Here is a 22,754-nt window from a genome sequence, read left to right on the forward strand (position 1 = left end):
ATTGAAATATATGTACGTGCATGTTGGAGAAGGTTCGTTTGTTTCTTAACTATTGTAAAGTTCCTACCAAGTTACATATCCTGGTCATTCAATCCGCCATAATTGTAGCATTGTCATCTCAACCTCCTCTCTAGGGTGTGTTTGGATAGAGGGATAAGTGGGACGCGACAGGATCATCCCATTTTTCAAGGAATGAGATGATCCTACTTGGTGTTTGGTTAGAGGGACGGGGTATCCTAGTTTCGTTGTTTGGTTGGAGGGACAAGGATAGATAAAATAAATGGTGTTTGTATTCCGTTAGTCGCAGGACCCACCGTCAGCCTAAGAGCCTCATCCCCTTCCTCATCCCGTTGTGGCCTGATGCCGTCCCGGGCCGACCTCGGCCATGGCCGCCGCCGACCCCTCCCTTGGCGTGCGCGCCACCCTAGTGCTCTTCGTAGCCGGCTAGCGCCCGAGCCCTTGCGCCTTGCTGCGCCGCCGCCGCTCGCGCCACGCCCGTCCTTGCCCAGCGTCGCCTGCGCCGCGCTCGCCCCTGCTCGCTTGTGCTGCGCACCGCTGCCTGAGCCGCCGCCAAGTCCCGCGCCTGTGCGCTGCCCAGCCACGTTGCGCCGCCGTCGCTGTTGCTCCACACTCGCTCGCTTGCTCGCCGTCGTGGCCATGCTCCTCCCGCCGCCGCCGCATCCCCTACGTCGCCGGGCTTCGCCCTCCCCATCTCCTCCCTGCGCCGCTGGGCTCTGCCGTCCCGCCACCCCGACGTGCGCTCGCGCCCGAAGCGCTCGTGTCACGGCGTTTGCGCTGTCAAATTGGGACGGATCGGTTCAACCATTTTCTAAGGATTGATGCCGTTCTCGTCCCACCATCCCTCCAACTAAACACATGCAAAACTGGGACCGTTCCATCCCATCCCTCTATGCTAACACACCCCTATATTCCAGGTTCATCCCCCTCTGAGGTCGAGGAATCTGTAGTCCTAAACCATACTCCCTCCGTCCCAAGTAATAAGTCGTTTTGACTTTTCTAAATTTTTAGATTTTGCTACGTACCTAGATATATATTGTGTCTGGATGCATAGTAAAACAAACGACGGGACATACTGTCAATTGCCGCCGGAGCTGAAAATCTCAGCACAAATTCAACTGTAAGGTTATTTTCCCCATTTTTCAATCAGCGGAAAATGGAATAGCCGTGACCCAAAATACTCCAAGCTTTTGCAGCCCTTGGACCTGAAAATACAAGGTAGGACGCAACCATGCAGCCCTTGGGACCTGAAAAGGGCAGTGAAGTGGCAAATGCAATCAAACAAACTTTTGCTGCCCGGAGCCGGAGGCCGACACCCCCCCCCCCCCCCCCCCCCCCCCCCCCCCCCCCCCCCTAACATGTCCCTGTCTTGGCCGGTTGCCACAAAGCCACAGCGCAGCGCACACCTCGCCCCACCGCTTTATAGCACCACCCCCCTCTCGTTTCCGACGAGACTCGCCTGCAGTTTCGCCCCCAGCACAACATCTTCGCCCTCAACCTAGTACTCGCTCTCGCTTCTCCTTCACTTCTTGAGACCTCCTCTCGTCTGTCGATCAGCCTGCGCCCAGCGCTGGAAGGTGAGCTTCAGCGCCTCAGCCCCAAATCTTCTTCTCGTGTGGCTTTGCGTTGCGTAGAAGAATTTTGCATTTGGGTTTTCCTTTAAGATGGAATTCTGAGATTATGGGTTGCCGGGGAAAGAGTAGGTTTCTGCATGATTGAATTGCAACGCCACTTGTGATATTTTGGTTGTCCTGGGAAAGATGTGCATTTCCCTTTGGCAGCCTTGTGTTCCAGCTCATCTGTGACCTTTAGCTCAAGCCAACATCTCTTTTTCCTCCTCCTCCTGATTTTATTTCAGCAGCACACACATCCGTAAAGTGCTTTTTGGGCTGAATTCTCGGTTTTTGTTCTGATTGATATCCATATCCATCAGCAAGGTGGGGGGGTTTGTTTCCTATGTGTCGTGGACCTGCATACATGCCAGTTTTCAGTTTTGAGTGCTTTACCTGCAAAAGTCTGAGCCATTCGCAGGCCCCTTTGTGCTGCCTTGCGCCTTCTGGTCGCAGGCGCTTGTCTCACCAGCCTTTTATATTGGTCAAAAACTCAAAACGGATCGAATCATTCTGGTTTGGAGCTGTCTGGTCATTTTTTATCGTTTTGATCAGGTGCGGTAGTGTTTGTGAAACACGTAAAAAAATTAGGATTTACAGAAGGCTGCACTCTTTCCTTCTCCTTTTTTTGTTTCTGGGAAACAACACGAGAACTGCCTCTTGAAACAATGACACAATATGAGTACAACTTTGGTAACCGTTACGCTTTGTAAATTCTGCCTGTCATTCATTTCCAGTCATTTTTTTTTGTTGTTATTGAAAGGGGCCTTCGATGTTTGCTTTCCAACTTCCTGAGTTCTTTTGGATCAATGCCCCACCTGCCGTTAAATCTTTTCCATACTTTTTTTCACCCTCTGTCCATTTCTTTCGGAATTGTCTCCTGAGGGCTTGTGCTTTATGCTCATCTGCAAGAAATTTTGTTAGTGTCCAGTGCATATTGTTGAGTAAAGCTTAGTTCTTCCTTATACAAGAAGATGATATAGCAACAGAACGTGTTATGTTGTCTCACTTCTCTCCAAAATTTGACATAAGATTCGGGAAAAATAAAACTGTGTACTGAACTTATAAGTGCGTCCACATAGCCTCTCGTTTCCCTCGTTTTCTTGTGTGTTTTTCTTTTCCATTTTTCTCACCAGAGGTTGTCACTTGGATATTTGAATGGCTTATTTTTCAAGGTACTAATTCAAGGATGGGGTTCACTGAACAATTGCAGGTGTTTGAAGAATAGCTTGAAGGTTCAGAGGAACCTTCGTCTGTTATAAGATGTATAGGGCTAAGAGAGCTGCATTGTCACCAAAGGTGAAGCGCCGTGTTGGAAAGTATGAGCTCGGACGGACCATCGGGGAAGGAACATTTGCAAAGGTCCGTTTTGCTAAGAACACTGAAAATGGGGAGCCTGTTGCCATCAAAATTCTTGACAAGGAGAAGGTTCAGAGGCACAGATTAGTTGAACAGGTCAGTAGCAATTCCTTTGTAAGACCACTTACTAGTTTCTTGCCATATCTTCTGTCTGTCCATATCATGATTCATAGATCAAACTTCTGTTAATTAGAAGTACCGAAACTAAAAGTCTTATGCTCCCTATATAAACCGTAAATGACTTTTCTAAATGGTAAGAACTGTGTCTGCCACATTCAACATTTCTGACAGTCAAAAGATGCAACATGCGGTTTGCTTTTGTCAAAATTCACTTCCATCACTTACATCTTTATATCAAAAGGAACAACGTGGAGAATGAATTTTCTTCCTTGGATGTTGACGTGTCAGCATGGGAGCATAGGAAGATGAAACTCCAATTAAGAAACGATTCTATATCTACATATTTACATGCCATCGAGATATATCCACATGGTGGTCTTCCGGTTGAAGTCATACTACCAACTCAGTATGTAGTCTGAACTTTGTGCAGATTGAATACAATGTTTTCAGTTTGTACACTTCAGTAGTTCAGTGCCCTATTGGATCTCCGTGTAACCATATAGTTGTGGAACAAATAACTTGATATGCCAGAGCAATTCATGATGAGATCATACATGTATTGTTTAATATGCTCCTAGAAATGTTCTTGCTGCATACATTTTTTAAGCAGATTGGCCCTATGTGCTTGATAAAAATATCTCTATGCTGATACATCCTGAATTCAATGCAGATTAAGCGTGAAATTTGCACTATGAAGTTAGTAAAGCATCCTAATGTTGTTCGACTGCTTGAGGTAAGATCCAGATAACCTATCAATGAATCATGATATATTACTGCATGTCTGCATCTTTCTTAGAATATGTTTGTTTTTACACTGGAAATATGATTTTTTTTCCATGCCTATAATCTGATACTATTTGGCTGGAATTGTGCCTTCCACCTCAGGTGATGGGAAGTAAAGCAAGAATTTTCATTGTTCTGGAATATGTTACGGGCGGAGAGCTTTTTGAAACCATTGTAAGTGACACTATATCATTCATTTGAAATGCCTTTGTCCTACATGAGACTAACAACTTCACAATCAGGCTACCAACGGAAGGTTGAAGGAGGACGAAGCATGCAAATATTTTCAGCAACTGATCAATGCAGTTGATTATTGCCACAGTAGGGGAGTGTATCACAGAGACTTGAAGGTGAGCCTTATTTTTCTTGTCATAGTTCTTCTCTATGAATTATAGGCACAGAAGTGCATAAAAGTGACATATATGCTTAACCTGTATTTGCAGTTAGAGAATTTGCTTCTTGATGCTGCTGGAAATCTCAAAGTATCTGACTTCGGTTTAAGTGCTTTAACTGAACAAGTGAAGGTATCATTCGAATATATTAGCTCTGATAAATTCTCAATAACTCTTGCATCTTGTCCCTTTTTTACTGCATTTCATTTCTTACACTCTAATATTATTGTTACTTTCTGGCTCTAAAGGCTGACGGTCTGCTTCATACAACATGTGGAACTCCCAACTATGTTGCTCCTGAGGTAACGTGTTTTTCTTATCATAGAAACACCGTGTCTCAATGGCCCTAGTATTAAACAAGTTTGTTTAAATAACTTTTCTATTGAATCTTTCTAGGTGATAGAAGATGGAGGCTATGATGGTGCAACTGCGGATATTTGGTCTTGTGGAGTAATCCTCTTTGTCCTTCTTGCTGGCTATTTACCTTTCGAGGATGAAAACATCATTGCCCTATACAAAAAGGTAACATCAATGAATAAGAGGCAACAAAAATAGAACGAAGATGCTCTTGTTGCTTATTATGTCTTAATACTCCCTTTCTTGCAATTACAGATCTCTAAAGCTCAGTTTACCTGCCCCTCTTGGTTTTCGGCGGGAGCTAAGAACCTGATTACCAGAATTCTCGATCCCAATCCTACAACTGTAAGGATCATATAACTCTTTAGCATAGACGCATAGTTGTTGAAACGGATCATAATCAGCTAATGATTTATGAAACTATAAGAATGAAGCTCAAGTGGCAATATCAAATATACAGCTACTGTGCCGTATGATGTGCACGGACCTTTAGCACTAAGAATGTTATTCCTGCCCTCCTTTGGATCTTTGAACAGTTTTGTTTACTGAGTCTTGTCATCAATATTCAATGTCATCAATATTCAATTGCGGAGAAGTATTTCTTGAATCTCAACTTACGTGCCTTTTTGTTGTTTTTGGATTTTTACCAGCGGATCACCATTGCTCAGATACTGGAAGATCCTTGGTTCAAAAAGGGATACAAGCCTCCTGTTTTTGACGAGAAATATCAAACTAGCTTGGATGACGTTGATGCTGCTTTTGGAGACTCAGAAGTGAGTCGAATGGACCAATAAATATTAAGCCTTTTGTGATAGGAATTAAATGAGTAACTGTGCATGATTGATTTGTTTGCCAGGACCGGCATGTGAAAGAGGAAACTGAAGATCAGCCAGCCACAATGAATGCATTTGAACTGATTTCACTAAATCAGGCACTGAATCTGGAGAATTTGTTTGAGGCAAAGAAGGTCAGATATGGTTCTGCTGTCTTCTTACATTGTTAATGTTAGGTTTCCATATATTATTACCTGCTTGTTAATTTCAGAAACTACATAGATACAGTGATCTTACTTCTGATTTTGTTCTTTACAGGAGTATAAAAGAGAGACAAGATTCACCTCACAATTTCCTCCGAAAGAAATCATAACAAAGATAGAAGAAGCTGCAAAGCCACTTGGATTTGACATTCAGAAGAAAAAATACAAGGTATTCCTGTTGATTACAGTATATATAATAACCTCTCTTTCTACTTTCAACTCTTACCACCATATTTTCCATACATCAAGTCCTGAGAAGTTTGTGTGTTTCTTCTTTTCAGATGCGGATGGAGAATCCCAAAGCAGGTAGGAAAGGCAATCTAAATGTTGCAACTGAGGTAAGTGAAAAGATCGCAGTGACAAAACAGTTTAAAACATTGAAGAACAATCACAAATTCAGACTTTATTTTTGTATGGCAACCTTTAGGTTTTTCAAATAGCCCCGTCCCTTCACGTGGTTGAGCTCAAGATAGCAAAGGGGGATACTCTGGAGTTTCAAAAGGTACTATTCTCGAGCAATTCTCTCTGCGGTTCTCTTTAAGTTGGGGCACTGAATCAGTACCGAGATTAACCGTGCTGTACAACAGTTCTACAGAAGTCTCTCGACGCAACTGAAGGATGTTGTGTGGAAGTGCGATGGCGAGGTCGAGGGCAACAGCACGTTGGCATGAAGCGGCCTCCAAACTTACACATGCCGGCGCTGGCTTTCCTTGTACATAGCTTCTCTTCCGGATGATCAGTGTCCATTGCAGAGTCGGTTTTGCAAGCAAGTTCTTTGGTTCATTTGTCGATGGCGAGTAAGCTCCGATGAAACAACCGTCTTCAAGGCTGTTGCGGATGAGCTCACTGGCGCGTTGTTTAGTCCATTTTATGGTCTGGAAGTTAGATGGGATGGGAGCCACAATCAAGGCTGTAGTAGTGTTGTAGTAATGAGGTACATCAGACGGTGTAAAGGGAGTACCAATTGTTAGGTCAAGGCTTCAAGTTTAGTCCCCTTCAATTTGTTCTATGCTGTGTTACTTCAAATAAACATTACTTCTAGATGTATGAGGTGAACACAGATAGCTTGTGCCCTGGTCTTTGTGCAGTGCGCATGATGCTGAGAGCTTGCACTGTTGCACACCTTAAGACCCTATTTGTGATGGAGGAACGGCTGTTGAGGTGAAACTGAAAATCTCCTGTAGCTTGAACTATGGAATGGCGAGATTTTGGAGCGTGGTGAGTTTACCTCGCTCTGAAGCATACCGCGGCCGTACGCAGAGAAATCCCTGGCGGCGATGAGCGCTTTGGCGCGCAGCCGCGCACACTCCACGAGCTCCCGCCCGCCGGCGGCCACCCCGCCGTCGCGGCCTCACTCAGGGCGTGATTGGTTGTGGTGCGTGCCTCGGACCAGAATGGCCGGACGGTGCAGGCTCAAAGCAACCAGGGTGCGTGCCTCGGACCAGGATGGCCGGACGGTGCAATGTGCATGATGCTGGTAATCATGATTGGTTGTTTTTGTTGTTGATCCTGTATGGGATGAAATTTTGTTTGGATGCATGCAAGTATCGAAGTTCTAGGTGACTGGCACATGGGCCCATGCACCATGCATGCACCAAGTCATCCTGACTCTAGAGGGAAGGGAGATTTCTGCAAACGGAGGGATACGGGATCAGAGGGGTCAAGTGAACGAGGTGGTGCAGGCATATGGTGCGGGTGAGGGAACCAAACTAGGTCCAAGTGCACGAAACGGTGCCGGATCGCCCCTAGGATGACCCCCTCCCTGCTACCAATCACGCCCTCACTCGATCACGCTACGGACCATCAGCACGCAACCCACAGGGGCGCGGGTTGTGGGCTCAAAACACGGACCATTGCAGTTCAAGACTCGCCTCTCGTCGTTGACCCTGCTGGGCTGGTGCGGTCGAAATGCTGTTGAGGCGCGGTATCGCCAATCCTATCTGGCTTCCACAAGCCCGTACGTTACGTGCCTTTCGGTGTTTGAGATTCGTGTAGATAACCTGCATCGTTAGATGCTACTTCCTCCCTTAACCCTAGCCTGCCGCAGCCTCCTCCCGAGCACGTCGCGCGCTGCTCCTCCTGCGACGCGCCGCCGTGGCTCCTTTCCACCGCTCCTCTGCCTCCTGCATGCCACCGCCCGCCACCCCATGCCCCGCCGCATCCTGTATGCACCGCGGCCCCACGCTCCACTGGCTCCCGCGTTGCTGTTGCCCGTCGCCGGAGAAGAAACCGATCGAGATATGGAAATGTTGATGTCTATTCAAAAAAATGTTGAAATCCATTCCTTTCAAATGTTGATGCAGTTATCGATAAATGTTGAAATGGGTTGGAAAAATGTTGAAAATAGTATACATTTTTTAAAAAAAATGCTGAATGTGGTATTTCTAAATGTTGAATGTAATCTTCCGAAATGTTGAATTTTACATATATAGAAGTTGGACCTATTAGTTGGGCCTAATAGGCTTTAAAGCCATATTGCTTATCCAACACATGGAAGCTACATAGGATACCGGGAGCCCCCGGTATCGCCAATCTGTTACTTGGCTTCCACCGCTTTAAGATTCGTGCACGCTGGGTACTGTCGATCCTCTTCCTCTTCCTCCACTCTTCCTTCTCTCTCGCGCCGGTGCTACCTCCCCAAGCCGTCGCCGCCTCACGCGCTGCCGAGGGTCGAGTCCGGAGGAGCAGCAGGCGGCGAGGTTGCCACTGGCGGGGGTGGTGGTCAAGGCGGCGGCAGGGTTAGGGTTAACTTTGTAATGTGTTCATACTATCTGCAATGTGTCATACTAATAAGCGTTGTTACTGCTATATATAATCCCCAGATCAAATGCAGCATTGCCTCAAACAAACAGCCAGACACCTCGTTTTACCATCTAGCACAAACCACAATCTACTCAACCAATCAACATGTCATGGGAGTGGTCTGTTGGACTCTGCAGCTGCTTCGGAGATGTCGGCTCCTGTATCACTGTATGCAGTGTACCTTCTCCATTCTTCTCACGCTTGTTGCACGTGATTCAGAATGATCCATATTTCATTTCTTTCCCAATGTTGCAGGTTGCTTGACTTGCTGGTGCCCCTGCGTTACATTTGGTCGTGTTGCTGCGGTTGTGGACAGAGGCTCCACATGTAGGTGTTCCACCCTTTCTCCTCTTTGTGCATTCATACAAACCATCAATATCCTTGGCTGACTCAACTTATTTGCAGCATGCTGCATGAACGGGACCCTGTATGTTCTGCTACTGTCCATAGGTTGCCAGTGGTTGTATACTTGTAGCAAACGCTCCTCAATGCGGGCGCAATAACAACCTACAAGAATCGCCGTGCTTGGACTGCTGTGTCCACTTCTGGTGCGACACCTGCGCGCTGTGCCAGGAGTACAGAGAGCTCGAGAAGCGCGGCTTCAATATGGCCAAAGGTATCCCTCCTACTGAAGGAAAAATAGGGAAAAAATTGAATGTTTACAAAAGACACATTAATGACCGAATCATGGTCTTCGTCGTTTCTTTTGCAGGATGGGAAGGTAGCAACAAGGTGGTGGGGTGTGTAGAAGGGATGAGGCTGCCACGAAAGCAATCAATGTGCTTCTAGGATAGCAAAGTTCAAGAGTTTGCTTACCATGATGATTGGTGCTTCCTTTTCAATTTTTTCCCTTCTTTTTAATATTTCGAATTCCCTAACTTTTCCAAGTCTTCCAATGACAGGGAAAAAAGGGCAGCCTTCTGATCTTTGCTTAGTTTCGTACAACACTATAATGTTGTTAAATTTCCATAACCTTGTATGGTGTTTGGTTTATTTGCTTTACTCTTTATTTATGTTTCCACATTGCAACCTCAGCAGGAAAACATAGGCTGATGTTCAATGACATAAACACAAATCGGGCATGTTACTACTCAATCCGAAAGACTTACTGCAGACCAACAAATTGGCATAAGCACATAAACACTTGAGGATATGAAATCATCGAAGTGTAACCATAAATGGTTGACTAACCAAATCAATGCTAAGAAGGAGGACCTCAAAAAGTTCAATCATCTACAGAAGCTTATAACTCATAATTAAAGTGCCCACAAGGCACACAAGGGATTATTCATAACTATAGACGCCCATGAAATGATTGACGAGACAATAGACATGCGTGAGATTTTGTATGAATTTAGTAATTCAGGATTTAAATGCCCCAAAGGAATACAAGAAATTGCCCAACTGGAAGACTATCATCCTAATGAAACTAAAAATGACACAGGGCAAAGAAACAAGATGAGTTGCAGCTTACCATATACCCAATTGCTTACTGAAGTTCAGGGTCTTAGGTTCAAATATTTGCTATGCAAAAAAAGTGGAGCTTATAAGGTAAAATTATTGTTCTGCTGAAAGATCAGCCAGTCTTGAATTATTCATTTGCAGTCATTCAGTCATACCTCAACAGCAACATTTGCAGCTCATGAATACCATTCTCTATGGCCCGGAAACAACTCAGGCTGCACTGTTATCTCACTTGTGAGCCCCATAGAAATCCCAATCTTATCATAACCATCGTCAATCCATTAATACATTCTCTTAGCAATATGTTCTGCAACCTCTTACTGCCTGTGACAATACTAATCTTATTGCATCCATAAAGTAATTGCCTTGATCCAACAAGGTTAAATTGTCGCATACTGCAGATCTTCAGTCACATGTTCTGATTAGCAGTCAACAAAATCTATTCCCTGCACAGGGGGGACATTTTTAGTTGTAGATAGTTTGTCAAACTAATTGCATCCATGAATGAATGATTTCATACATTGCAAAATAGCAAAGTGCTCAACAGCTCAAGGTCCAATAAGCAAATCATATGCTGATGATCTTCACCTTCCTCTAACAATCACCGATTGCCATCATCGAACAACACCTTGTAAAACCGTCTCCTCTCCTCCCTCTTCTCTGCACTATCTAGCTGAGCTGTTTCCTCATCTTCCACCTTCTCTTCCTCTTTCTTAACCTCAATCTCCCCTCTCCTCCTCTTCTTCTCAATATTCGCAGCACGCCTTCGTTGATTATACTCATGCAGCCCCTCCTGCATGAGCTCCCCAAGCCAATCCTTAGCTGCCACGACAGGATCCTTCTCCCTCAACTCCGACCCCTCGTACCCCTCGCGCAGCACCACCGTGTGAATCTTGTATCTATTCGACACATAGAAGAGGCAAGGGTACCGGAACAGCATCCTTGCCGTGTCCTCAGGCAGTCCAAACTCCCTCCTGAAATGCTCCAGCTTCAGAATTGACATCTTTCTCCACAGCGTGAGTGAGAGGAGTTCGTGCACCACGGCCACCGCTCGCTTCTCGGCCTCGGCGTCCGTGCACGGCACGGCCCACTCCTCCGAGTAGGGCGAGATGTAAGGCGTGGAGTTGAAGTCCTCCATCTTGGCGTGCGACTTGGCCCAGGAGGCGGGCAACGAGCAGTTGAACCGCGGGGCGGAGTTGCTCACGGCCGCGGCGGCCTCGACGGCAGAGACGGCGAGCGAGGGCGCCCACCGGATGAGCTCCAGCTCGGCTGCGTTGCGGCGGTGCGGGTACGGGTTGGAGAGGCGGAAAAGGTCGGTGTGGGCCGGGAGGAGGCGGAGGAGGTAGTCGTCGGGGAGCCCGAGCGGGCCCCGCAGCGCGGCGAGCTTTGAGACCTGGAGGCGCCGGCCGCGGGCGAGCATGAGCACCCGCGCGAGGCGGTCCGCCATGGCCGGCTCGGAGGCCGCGACTGCGGCCTCCTCGGCGTCGACGAGCGCCGCCATCCGCTTGGTGAAGCCGAAGTGGGGCTCCAGCTCGCCGCCACCGGCGTCGGCGGAGAAGACCTCGAAGCAGGAGGGGTACTTGCCGAGCCAGTTGGCGGCGCGGCCCATGAGGTCGAGCGTCTTGAAGCGGGACTGTAGGAACCTCACGGGCGCCGTGCGGGAAGGGAAACGGAGGAGGAGGCGCTTGATCTGGTTGTTCACGACCCAGCGGCGGTTGCGCCGGAGCGCCGCTTCCAGGGCGGGGTCCTTTGGGGACGACCACCGCCCCATGATCACCGACGAGGGACGGACGGCGGCGGATTCGGGCCGTCCCCGTTCCTGAGGTCGACCTTGACAACAAAAATTGGCGTTCCTCGCCGGAGGCGGCGGTGCTGTTGGCACTTGGCAGTGGCGGCCCTGGCGTCGCCCTTCTTGTGGGACGCGTCGGAGAAGAAGAGACTCCTTGGATGAGCCGAAGGAGATGCAGTATGTGGCGGCGCCGCAGCCGAGCAGGCTGCACAGTCACCGGAGGGCGCCGACCGCCGAGCAGGCAGCGGCGACGCGGTCGATGCGGCGCTTTGCAGGCTCCAGCCGTGCGGGCCTCGCAGGCGGTTGCGGTCTTCCCGCAGCAGCCCACAAGGCCTTGCAGGCCAGGCCGCTTGAACACCCATTCACGAACGAAACACGGTGCCTTGCAGGCCGACCTGCGCGCGGCTACGCCAAACGCGGAATAAGATCGCAGAACCCAAATATGTCGAGGAACGCGCTCGTGGGCCTTTTCGTTTTACCTATGGGCCTTTCATTTCCCTAAAGTGAACGTGGCCTTTTTTATTTGAATGCCCTGGCTACGTGGGCGGGTTCTTAAACGGTACATAACGTAGGCCGCACACAACTACACGCAACACCACACGCACATACACGCGTACACATCTATACACACACGCTAGAGAAGAGATTGGATAGCCGACTGGCCTCATTGCGCGGTCTCATTGCGCAGAAAACATGCAGTACCACTAAACATGCATGCATGTATACCCATAGCAACTCAAGAATAGATCCTGAAAAATCCAGGAGAATTCGTCCTCACGGATCGAACACGCGACCTCTCGAACCAGGTGCTACTAAGGACCTGACCAATCGGTCACAGGCCTGTTCACACCAGGACAGCTTTTCAGTGTGTAGTGGGTCTGTCGAGCGAGAGGATTACGAAAATCTGGACCCCGTGGCTTCTAGATGATCGGCTATATTGCTTTTGGTGTTGGAGATTTTCTTCTTCTAGCATCTCCTGGCTGTCCAATCCTATCCCATTGCTCACCTCTGAAATGCATGCGCACTTCCTGCTAGATATAATCACGGGCAATCCGATCCCACAAACTCGACCCAACACACCTGAAAAATAATTGACTTGATCCGACCAAATTAATGTGTCCGATATTTATAACCTGATCTAAAACATGGAAATATGGATTGGGCACGAGCCAAAAATTTTTACCCAAAATCCGAAAAAATCTGAAAATTGCACAAAAAACATGAGTTTGACCTGACTCAACCCGACCACATGATGGGTCAGGCGCGGGCTAAAAAATTCAACCCGATGATCTGCCGGGGCCGGCACGCGCCAAAATTTGACCCAAAACCCCAAAGAATCAGAGACGACCCAATAAATGATAAGTCTACTTCTTGCTACCGCACACCACCCTCGCCTCTGCTATGCTCACCCTGCCGCCATCTCCATCGCACCATGCACGCCACTCCCGCTGCCGTATGCCACTATCATAGCTGGAAGAAGCAATGAACAAATTATTTTTTTTTCTCAAAATATTGATCCAAAGTTGATAAAATGTTAAATCCATTTTATTTTAATATGTTGAAATAGGTTGTGAAAATGTTGAAGATAACATTTTTCATGCATTTCTGAAAAAATAATAAGTCGTGATTTTTAAGAAAATGTTGAAAAATGTTAAATCGTGATTTTTTGTGCGAAACACAGTATAGGAGCATACGTTCACAAACGTACGCACACTCTATCCTATAAATATACGCACATAACCCTGTTCCTATGAGCATCTCCAAGAGACTGAGCCGACAGATCTCGAGGTTGACGAAGTGACCACTAACACTAACGCCTTGCTATTCACGGGCACATCGACTTCCACTAAAAGAATAGTGTCAGTTAAATTCTAAAATAAATTTGAAAAAATTCGAACACCAGTGCCGAGTCGAAGACTCAAATCCACGTGAGTATGTTCCACCACAAGGAAGAGAAGTTCGTGTGATATACTTTTAACGGTGACTCTAAGAGAATGGTTAACTCACATAAAGACTCTAAAAAAGAAGTTACTCATATAATCTACTATTTTAACGAAATATTTTGAATCTTTATTTGGTTATTACGGGACAATATCCAATATCTGAAACGTTTGTCATAGCCCTTCACCGGAAATGCTACCATGTTTCATTTCGTCAACATTTGCAGTTGCAGGTGAGGAGTGAGAGCCCAGTCTAGCTCAAGCCGCCGGAGTCGGGACAGTCTCGTAGTCTGAAGTCTGAACCAGCTTGCGGTGGCAGCAGCTAGGGACGGGAGTCCGGTTATTATAGCGTGGTCCTGGCCAGTGGCCTTCCTCCTGCTCTTGTCCGCTCCTCTGGCGCTCTCTTGTCGCGCTGATCGCTGCAGACGTGTGCTGTAGCCTGTAGGGCAGTGCAGGCATCCCATGGCTGTAGGCAGTAGCTACCGATTGACTGGAGCTAGCTCCCATAGTCCCTACTCCTGGTAGCCATCCACCTCTCTCCATCGCGCCCCTTCCTCCTCCCTCCTTCCTCCGGTGACGGCGCCCCTTCCTCCTCGCGCGCCCCGCATCCTAAGTGACCTCTTCCTCGACCAGCCGACGAGCAGCACGGCCAGGGGCGTGCTCCCCTCGCTAGGCCAGGCGGTGGGTGGCGCGGTGAGGTCGCACGAGCGGCTGCCAGAGCCGTGCGGCGGCGGTTCCGACGTGGGCTGCGGGTGGAGGAGCCAGGGGAGAAGAAAGAAGCAAGCTTTGGGGAGAAATTGCAGTGGCGCACGGAGAGGATGGTCAGCAGCAGCTGTCTTGTTTCGATTGGGAAGGACAGAGAAGGGAGAGGAGCTAATAGCGCTTGCTTCGGTGGAGGGATCAGAGGAGGGAGATGCGGCTGCAGCTGATTGCTGCTAGCGTGTTCTTGCTAGCTCTGATTGGAAAAGGAGCAGCTGCTGCATGGATTCGATGGGGAGAGAGGATTGGAGCGGACGCCATGTAGAAGTTCTGCTGCTAAACTTCTTGCTGTTCGATTTGAGAAGGGCAGGAAGTCGCGTGCGGTGGAAGGAGAAAAGAACATAGCAGAGCAGAGAGAACATGAGAGGAGGAGAACGAGAGGATGAGAGAGCAGAGAGAAGGAGAGCACCGGATAAAAGAGGAGAGCAGACGGTGGAAAGAAAAAGAAATAAGAAGGAAAAGAAAAAAGAATGGAAAGAGAAAAATAAATAGAAAGAAAAAAAGAAAAGAAAAACATATAAGGGTGTATATATATATATACACACAAAGAAAGAGAGGGGGGGTTACAACTGGCCGTTGGGATTTGGAGAGTGGGAAATAGTAGTCTGTTGGAACGAGCAACTCAGTAATAAGAGTAATCTTTTTGCCAACTCAAATAAAGAGTCAAATAGAGAGTTAAAAATAGGCAGTCTGTTGGAGATACTCTAAGACCTTCTCCAACAGGTAGCTCTAAGCCAGCTCTTTTAAATTTTTAATCGATGAACAGTGTACAAAGTGAAGAGATAGCGCTAGAATAAGAGATGGTCTCACACATCTCCCAATACATTTCTCCCTCACGGCACATCTCCCAATGCTACCTGCTGCTCCTGTTTTTCACCTCTCTCTTCCGGCTTAGAGCTAACTGCTGGCTTATACTGTCGGAGAAATCTGCGTACTCTCGCACTCCTTAGGCCCTTTGCCCCTCCCTTTGTCTAGTCTCCAGATGGTAGTAGATCTGTAGATGCAGCAAAATGCTGCTGCAATGCAATAAAGCAGGAAGACGGAAGCATGATGACATCAATAAATTTTTTGAAAAACTTGATATCAATATTTGAGAAGCACCAAAAGGATCGCATTTTCCACTGAACTGTGGACACAAGGATTGGGCAAAACCACCCTCCAGTCCTAGTGGACCAATGTGTCGTCCACAAGTAAAGTAAAGTCTTAATCCAAATTACAAGCCCCCGCATCATCCGAGGCTTCAAGCTGGGCGACACGGGCGGCCTCCTCGCCTCCTGCCGACAACTCGGCCTGACCTGCTTCCTGCTTTTGCCGCCGCCGAAAATGTCGTTCGGAACCCAGCAGCGCTAGCGTGCGTGCGGCACACGGTGGCTGGGCGCTGCAGCACAGCGTGGCCGTGCGTGCGGCACGCGGTGGCTCGCGGCGGGCCTCCCGTGGCCGACCGGGCAGTGCAACGTGGTTGAGCATGGGGTGCAGCGGCGCGGCTAGGCGTGGGGCACGGCCGGCTGTGCGGCACGCGGTGGCTTGGCGACGCGGCGCAGGTGTGCATGCGGCACGTGACGTGCGTGCGGTGTGGCAGGTTTTGGTTGGGCTTCCGCGACCGAGCGTGCGGCGCGCAGAGGGCATGCTCCTACAGCAGCTCGCAGCAGTACCATGGGCGTGTTGACGATAGTGAGCACGTCAAGTTGTGAACCACAAGCGCATGGATCAATATAATTTTTCTCTTAGAGTATTCCATACGAGGTTTATCAATCCGTGGATCAGTAGTGAAGTGACTAGGTTCTCTACCTAACTAAATAGATCTAATCCTTTAATGAAGCATGAATTGCATATAAAGATAAACCTAGTCGTGAGATAAATATTATAGATAGGGTAAACAGATCACATCCATATATATGAGGTAACACAACCAAGGTAGCATGAACCTATTGTCTTCTTGTTGTAGTTCCAGCCAAAGTGGTAACTAATCTATGTAGCACCTTGATAAAGAGTCATCTCTCAAAAAGGCGGCTCGCAAGCGACCTACTTTCTTGTGGCCACCATTGCGAGGTGCGTGTTAACGCCTCCGGTTTCCCAAAGCTTTACCTCAAACAACCATCAAGCACTTCTACCCAAAACTCTTCCTCCTGATAGCTTCTACAACGACTCCCACAATACTCGCCATCGATCCTACTCAACATTACGCAATCGTCCGACCTTTCCCCTCCCGCATGTTGTCACTGCACAAGGGTAATCACGCCGACTACCTACGCACTACTAAGATGTATCCGCAAGATATAGACTAATCACTATGATTACATCTATTCCTACTAAGAACATATGCTAGCTAAACATATGAGAATAAGCATGCATCATAGTAGATCAAAGTAAGCACAAGATTAGTTTCATATCACCATCGTGTGTACATAAGCCTTAATGATCACAAGGCTCGGCTCCAGAACTCCACCATGGCTTCACCGCGTAGGGACGACCATGGTGGCTAGGGTCTAGCTGAAGCCATCTCCTAGACAACCTCAAAGACTTGCAGTAGCCCTCAGCTCCCTCTAATGTGTGTCCCTCTATTTGTCGACTTCTGATGGATGGATCTGCGTGCTTGATGAAATATCGGAGTATTTATAGTCTGGAGAGCACGTGGCAGAAATTAGAAGGTGAGAGGAACAAGGAAAGCCCCAGGCCGATCAGCCTCGGGGGTCCAGGCCGAACGGCTTAGCTCTTCCTTGTGGCCTCTCATACCCTCCTTCATCCCCAAGTCTTCTTAGGTATCCTGGAGTCTTATTTTTACTTGCATGCGGGCCTAGCACGTCGATACCTTCAGGATAAGTTTGATCTTTGATAAACTTTCCAAATCTCCACTTGATCCTCTTTGATCCCAAACTCATCTTGCCATATCCTTGTAAACTTAGCCCTTAAGTAATCTTGGAGGAGTGCTTGCCAAAAATGAGCATCAGAGGAGCCTAGAGGATACTAGGCCAATCGGCCTTGGCCTCCATAGGCCGATCGACCTGGGTCCTTTTTGGGCCCGTTGGCCTTCGTCTTTTACTGGTTCGTCACTTGTTCTGGGCTTTATCCAATAATGCTCCATTTAGTCCAATTTCCTGCAAAAACACAATATCACTATAAGGTTTGGTGCCTAATGCCACGGTTTTTTTAGCAACAGTTGATTTTTGTTGCAATACATGATGGCTATTGCAATAGTAGTTGATTTTGGTTGTGATAGGGTGACATGTTGCCACCAATTGTGTGGTGTTGCGATATAAATTTTGTTGGTTGCAATAAGGTGGATATATCGCAACGAATATATTTACGTTGTAATTGTGGCGATGTTATTGCAACGCTAGTTGTAATGGTTGCAAATAGATGTCCATGTTGCAATGAATATAAAGCACTGCTATTACTACTATCGTGTGCTGCAAAAGAGTCTATGTTATGACAACCCAAATGAGTTGTTGCGAATAGAGTCTTAGATATAGCAACGGAATACTATACTGTTGCAAATGAGTCTTAGATATTGCAACGAGTCTTAGATATAGCAACAAACACCAAAATCGTTGCTACACACAAGGTGGTATTGCAATGATATTTCTAGGTGTGGCAATATATGAGTTTGTAGGTGGGCCTCACCCAAGTTGAACTCAACACATAAGTAATTTGGCCCATGCGGCAGGCCTTTCTTTCGTGAGGGATCGGTCCTAAACCAGATCGAAACAACCCCTGGCCCTCACACCGTGTCGCTGCCTCTCTTCACGCGACGTTCGCCTCCTCCATCACGAATGCCGAGCGTGCGCCACGCTTGCCGTCTCACCCGTCCTGCGCGTTGTCACCCTGGTTGGTCACAGGAGCGTGAGGAGCCACTTGCGCAGGATAATATTCAACATGATCGATCGGCCTAATGTATTTTGTTTCCTAATGCGTTTTGAGCGATCAACCTAAGATATGATACATCATGTGCATGAAACTTGAGTTTTTTCAATATATTTTGTTTCGTAATATGTTATAAATATTGGTTATTTTAAATCTTGAATGAGCACCCTTTTCCCATGGTTTAGGAATTGTGAATTTGGTGTTCTAACTCCTGTTGTACCTGGGATTTTTCCAATGGCACATGATGATCATAGTTGGATGCTATTACCTCAGTCAGATGAAGCGTGGCAACTCAGATTTGACAAATTCATTGGGGATACCTTTGAAGGCACCTATCCAGGAGAGACTGCGCCATGTCCATGTACTAGGTGTCATCGCATGGCATACAGAAGGAAAGTTGAGGTTCAACAACACTTGCTTGAAAGAGGGTTTGACAAGGATTTCATAAAACAGAAACGTTGTGCTGCTAAAGCAATGGTTGTGGATGGTGATGGGGATTTGAGTGAAGGACTAGCTGCTGATCATGCTGATGGTAGCTCTGCTAATAATTTGCTTTCCTCGCTAATTAGTGGTGCTATACATGGAGAAATTGCATGTGGTAATATTGAGGAGCCAAATGAGTCAGCAAAGAAAATTTTCAAATTACTGGAGTGAGGGGGCCGGTGCGGACAGGGGCGACGGCGTCTCTGGCAAGACGAGCGGCGCACGGGGGAAGGGCGGCGCACGGGGGAGGGGGCGGCGCTGGTGTTGGAGAGGGTGAGGGCGAGTTGGGGACGAGCTTTGGGCGTCGAGGCCCCTTTTATAGGTGATGAACGGAGGAAACGACGAGCTCCCGTCAATGGAGGCCAGCGAGCTCGGGCGGCGCAGTAGGGGTCGGTGTGGGGGCAGGGGAGGGGCGTCGATGCTTGGAGGGGGGGAAGTGCCGGCGTGTGGGGGGAGAGGGGCATAGTTATTAGGACCGGATCGGATAATGAACCGGTCGAGCTCTCGGTTCGCAGTTTGATTGGTTCAACCGGTTGAACCACCGGTTCAACACGGTTCAAATATGGTAACTTATCAACCAAAACCACAAACACAGCTGCAGCCTGATGGTTGCTATCCACGTTGCCGAAGGCAAGGGTGGGGGGGTTCGAACCCCGGCCACGCTATTTTCTTCCATGTGCGCTCCTTTTTTCCCTTGTTGGCTCCTTGCGCTTGGTTTTCTCCAGTCCGCAGGGGCGTTTGCGTCGCCGACGGGCGTGGTGCGTGGATGCCGAGGTCGGCAGGGAGGGGGGACCGGGTGCTGGGGGTCGGGCGGCGCGCCAGGGGAGAGGGGCGGCCGTGGGCCCCACGTCGCGTGGAGGGGAGGGAGGGGGGCTGGCCAGGAGGGCTGGTGCCAGGGGGAAGGAGGGCCTGGCGTGCGGCCAACCAGGAAGGAGGAGGAGGAAGAAGAAGGAAGAAGAAGAAAGAAAGAGAGAGAAGGAGGAAGAAGAAAAGAGAAAAAAGAATAGGAGAAAAAGAGGAAAAGAGAGGGAGAGTCGGTGGTGATTGCGGAATGCGGTCGGAGCACGCGCGGCGGTTTGTCGACTGGCACGCGGTGAAATTTATGAAGAGGATAAAAATAATGGTTGTCGGCTTTGGGTGCCGGGACGGTGATATCACCGGGAAGATTTGATTTTCGGGAGCTCAACGGTAAAAAGATTTTGAAAATAATTTTTAGCGAGTGTTTTAGGTTGGTAAATTTTACGGATGTTACAGGCAGCATACTTAATGAGGAGAGAGGAGAAAAATGCAAGACTTCATTTCTCAGGTGAGAAACTAGGTCGACTGGCGGACCGAGGCACGGAGACATGGGCGATTCTGCGTTGGAAGGCTTTGGTGTTTCTTCCCGCAGGACCCACGGTCCAGCACCTTCCTTGCTAGAGAAACACAATGGTGCCCTCCTCGCCCCAGCCCGCCGCTACCCCAACACTCGAGTTCCTGGCCGTGAGCCCTGCGGTTGCGCCGTCCGCCCGCGTGCCCCGCTCGTAGCCACCCGTGCCAGCGACCCCACCTCGCTAGCCTGTGCGCGACGCAGCCGCCCACGTGGAGCCTTCAGTCTGCATGCTCGGCACAGCAGCCTGCGTGTGGCCATGCAGCTCGCGTCGAGCCTTGCCTGCTGCCTCTCGCCAACAATGCGGAGCCACAGTCCCGTCAACGCACCGTGTTTGATTGAATCAGAACTAGTTCATCAACCCGTGCTTCCGCATGGGCTAATTTTTTAAAAATTATTGTATTATAAATTTATTTAAAAATTAGATTCCTAACTAACAATCAAAATTATTTATCTATGATCCTCATTTATTTAATATTCTAACCCAATACTCTAGTTATGATTGGTTTTTAATTAGTAATCACTCTACACACCTTTTTATCCAGGTTCATACTTTTTTACTTTATAATGCACCTCCATATAAATCAGTATTTTTTATCACTTCCTCCCCTACTTGTATAAATGGTCTACACGGTGACACACATCTTGTATATGTACTTAACTTTGTATTTTTATATTAACAAAGATAGAAATAGGTAAATTATAATCTTATTTGTTTTACTTTTGGACATTTATGTATAATGAACATGCAGATGATTGTATTAAGATTCATGTGTTTAGTTTAGGTTATTTTTATTTTTAATAACAACATATAATAGTAATTTAGATACCAATTTAGAAATTTATTTTTAGTTATTTTTTATAGTAACATATACAGAAAATTTAGAAGAAGATTATGGAGTTACTTTAAATTATCTTTTATAATGCAAAGGTGGGTAATTTAGATATTAGTTCAGGGATTTACTTTAAAATATTTTCATAATGATAATGGTGGGTAATATTTTTAGAAAATATATTAGACTAATGACTATGGTTATTATAATCTACATGATTGACGCTTAGATGTTTTTTATTTTTTATGAGAATTTCTAGTATTTATCTTTTTTCTTATCCCATCTTGTGGAGTCTCTAATTAAAAAAAATAAGACCGCATAGCTAGCAATCAAAATTGTTATGGCTTTACCTCTATTTCATTTGTTAAATACATTAAAACAATACTTATATAGATATATAATTATTATCTTCAACCAATTCTGATAAACTTTAGTTAGTAATTACTCTATGGCGTTTCCATCCACATTTATAATCTTTATTATTTTCACTTTACGTCGCAGGTATACGCTTGAATTTTTTAATGGACCTAACTTTGAACTATATTTTAACATGAAAATCTATATTATCATCACTTCCTCTATATATTATAAATGGTGACACGTTAAATGTATATACCTTAATTATTATTCTGTACCAAAAGTGTAAGAAATAGACTATTTAAAATTATATATTGTCGTACCTCTTGATATATCTTTTGTGAAGGTGATTTGAATTCAAAATTTTTAATAATGATATATGTGGGTAATTTTGATGAAAATTTAATAGGTTAAGTAAGTTATTTTTTATAATTTTAGGGGTGGGTAATTAGTTGCAAATTTAGGGTGTTATTTTAAATTATTTTTTATAATAGCAGTGGGTAATTTTGATGAAGATTAGGGGGTTGTTTGAGTATATTTTGTATAATGCGAGAGGTGGGTAATTTAGATATAGATTTAGGAGGTTACTTTAAACTATTTTCATAATGGTTTAGGTGGGTAATTTTTTTTAGAAAACATAATATATATCCAATAGTTATGATGATTTGAGTCTACCGATTGATATCCAGATTTTTTATTTTTTTTGAGAATTTCTCTTTTTCTATAGTGTTCACCAAAATAGAAGCGGGGAATAAATCATGTCAAATCAAAGCAAGAAAATTGGACTGGATCTTGCAACAAAATATGCAAAATCTAGTTTAGATTTGCTGACCTGCGTGTGCGTTACGTTCCAATTTGCAATCACTACTTGGAGAGATTCTTTGAGAGAGAAGATGGAGAGAAGAGGACGGGATGGGAGCTCCGCCTATTCCCCTACCCACCTTGTCGCCGCTACTCGTGGGAGGGGCACTGCCTTTGCTCGTGCTCGCTCTAACGTCGTTGCTTGCGGAAGCCTCATAGCCGCACTTAAGCCTCGCCGTGGTCGTCGCTGCCCGTGCCGCCCAGTGGCTTGGCCTCGCGCGCAGCATGCCGCCCCTGGCCCCTGCAGCGGCCTTGCCGTGGGCGTCGTCATCGCCCACACCAGGCCGACAGCCACGGCCCGCGCGGGGACGCTTGAGCACGGCCTCACCGACCGCGCCGCTGCTGCCGGCCACCAGCTCGCCGCTGCTGCCCTCCTTGGCGTGCGGATTGGGTGGAGAGAGAGGGAACGAGAGAGATGAAGGATAGAATATTAGGTGGTTCTCACTCGAAGGAAACTGTGCGTTGGAAGAAGTAGTTTCTACGTGTAGTGTGTCCAATTGATTTGGGCACGTTTGGTTTCCTTTGCTTATTTTTAGCACATGTCACATTGAATGTTTAGAT

General features: G+C 46.9%; 2 protein-coding genes and 1 long non-coding RNA gene across 6 annotated transcripts; 1 reads left to right on the forward strand and 2 right to left on the reverse strand.

Moving 5' to 3' along the window:
• Positions 1-1,437: 1,437 nt before the first annotated feature.
• LOC117836905 (CBL-interacting protein kinase 31) lies at positions 1,438-6,722 on the forward strand. 3 transcript variants are annotated; one of them, XM_034716429.2, is made up of 15 exons: positions 1,438-1,595; positions 2,842-3,083; positions 3,778-3,840; positions 3,993-4,064; positions 4,133-4,240; positions 4,334-4,414; positions 4,531-4,584; positions 4,679-4,804; positions 4,895-4,984; positions 5,290-5,412; positions 5,496-5,606; positions 5,731-5,844; positions 5,957-6,013; positions 6,103-6,177; positions 6,263-6,722. In XM_034716429.2, the coding sequence occupies exons 2-15, from the start codon at positions 2,892-2,894 to the stop codon at positions 6,344-6,346; spliced, it is 1,350 nt and encodes a 449-aa protein (XP_034572320.1). In that variant the 5' UTR covers positions 1,438-1,595; positions 2,842-2,891; the 3' UTR covers positions 6,347-6,722. The 3 variants fall into 3 exon arrangements, with proteins under 3 accessions (XP_034572320.1, XP_034572321.1, XP_034572322.1); XM_034716430.2 differs by lacking the exon at positions 1,438-1,595 and adding an exon at positions 3,349-3,513 and having other exon boundaries at positions 2,942-3,083; XM_034716431.2 differs by lacking the exon at positions 1,438-1,595 and adding an exon at positions 3,396-3,513 and having other exon boundaries at positions 2,960-3,083.
• A 2,906-nt stretch (positions 6,723-9,628) lies between these two features.
• On the reverse strand, positions 9,629-12,011 carry LOC117836906 (protein WHAT'S THIS FACTOR 1 homolog, chloroplastic). Of its 2 annotated transcripts, none has more exons than XR_004636200.2 (2): positions 10,462-12,009; positions 9,629-10,387 (listed from the first exon to the last, which is right to left on the reverse strand). XR_004636200.2 is itself a non-coding variant. In XM_034716433.2 (2 exons), exon 1 carries the CDS (start codon positions 11,710-11,712, stop codon positions 10,543-10,545), a length of 1,170 nt encoding a protein of 389 aa, XP_034572324.1. In that variant the 5' UTR covers positions 11,713-12,011; the 3' UTR covers positions 9,629-10,387; positions 10,530-10,542. The 2 variants fall into 2 exon arrangements, 1 of the variants encoding a protein (XP_034572324.1); XM_034716433.2 differs by having other exon boundaries at positions 10,530-12,011.
• Positions 12,012-16,796: 4,785 nt separating this feature from the next.
• Positions 16,797-22,657, reverse strand: LOC117835733 (uncharacterized). The gene is made up of 2 exons (XR_011897024.1): positions 22,274-22,657; positions 16,797-17,524 (listed from the first exon to the last, which is right to left on the reverse strand). It is a non-coding gene; the product is annotated as an uncharacterized lncRNA (long non-coding RNA).
• Positions 22,658-22,754: the final 97 nt, after the last annotated feature.

The sequence above is a fragment of the Setaria viridis genome, chromosome 9, assembly GCF_005286985.2.
Source record: "Setaria viridis chromosome 9, Setaria_viridis_v4.0, whole genome shotgun sequence".
Lineage (NCBI taxonomy): Eukaryota > Viridiplantae > Streptophyta > Magnoliopsida > Poales > Poaceae > Setaria > Setaria viridis.

Bases quoted from the DNA above. Each gene is read 5' to 3' on its own strand.
- LOC117836905 (XM_034716429.2), top strand. From the start codon at position 2,892: ATGTATAGGGCTAAGAGAGCTGCATTGTCACCAAAGGTGAAGCGCCGT. The intron at 3,084-3,777 runs GTCAGTAGCAAT...AATTCAATGCAG, and splicing joins GGCACAGATTAGTTGAACAG to ATTAAGCGTGAAATTTGCAC. The intron at 4,241-4,333 runs GTGAGCCTTATT...CTGTATTTGCAG, and splicing joins TGTATCACAGAGACTTGAAG to TTAGAGAATTTGCTTCTTGA.
- LOC117836906 (XM_034716433.2), bottom strand. From the start codon at position 11,712: ATGGGGCGGTGGTCGTCCCCAAAGGACCCCGCCCTGGAAGCGGCGCTC.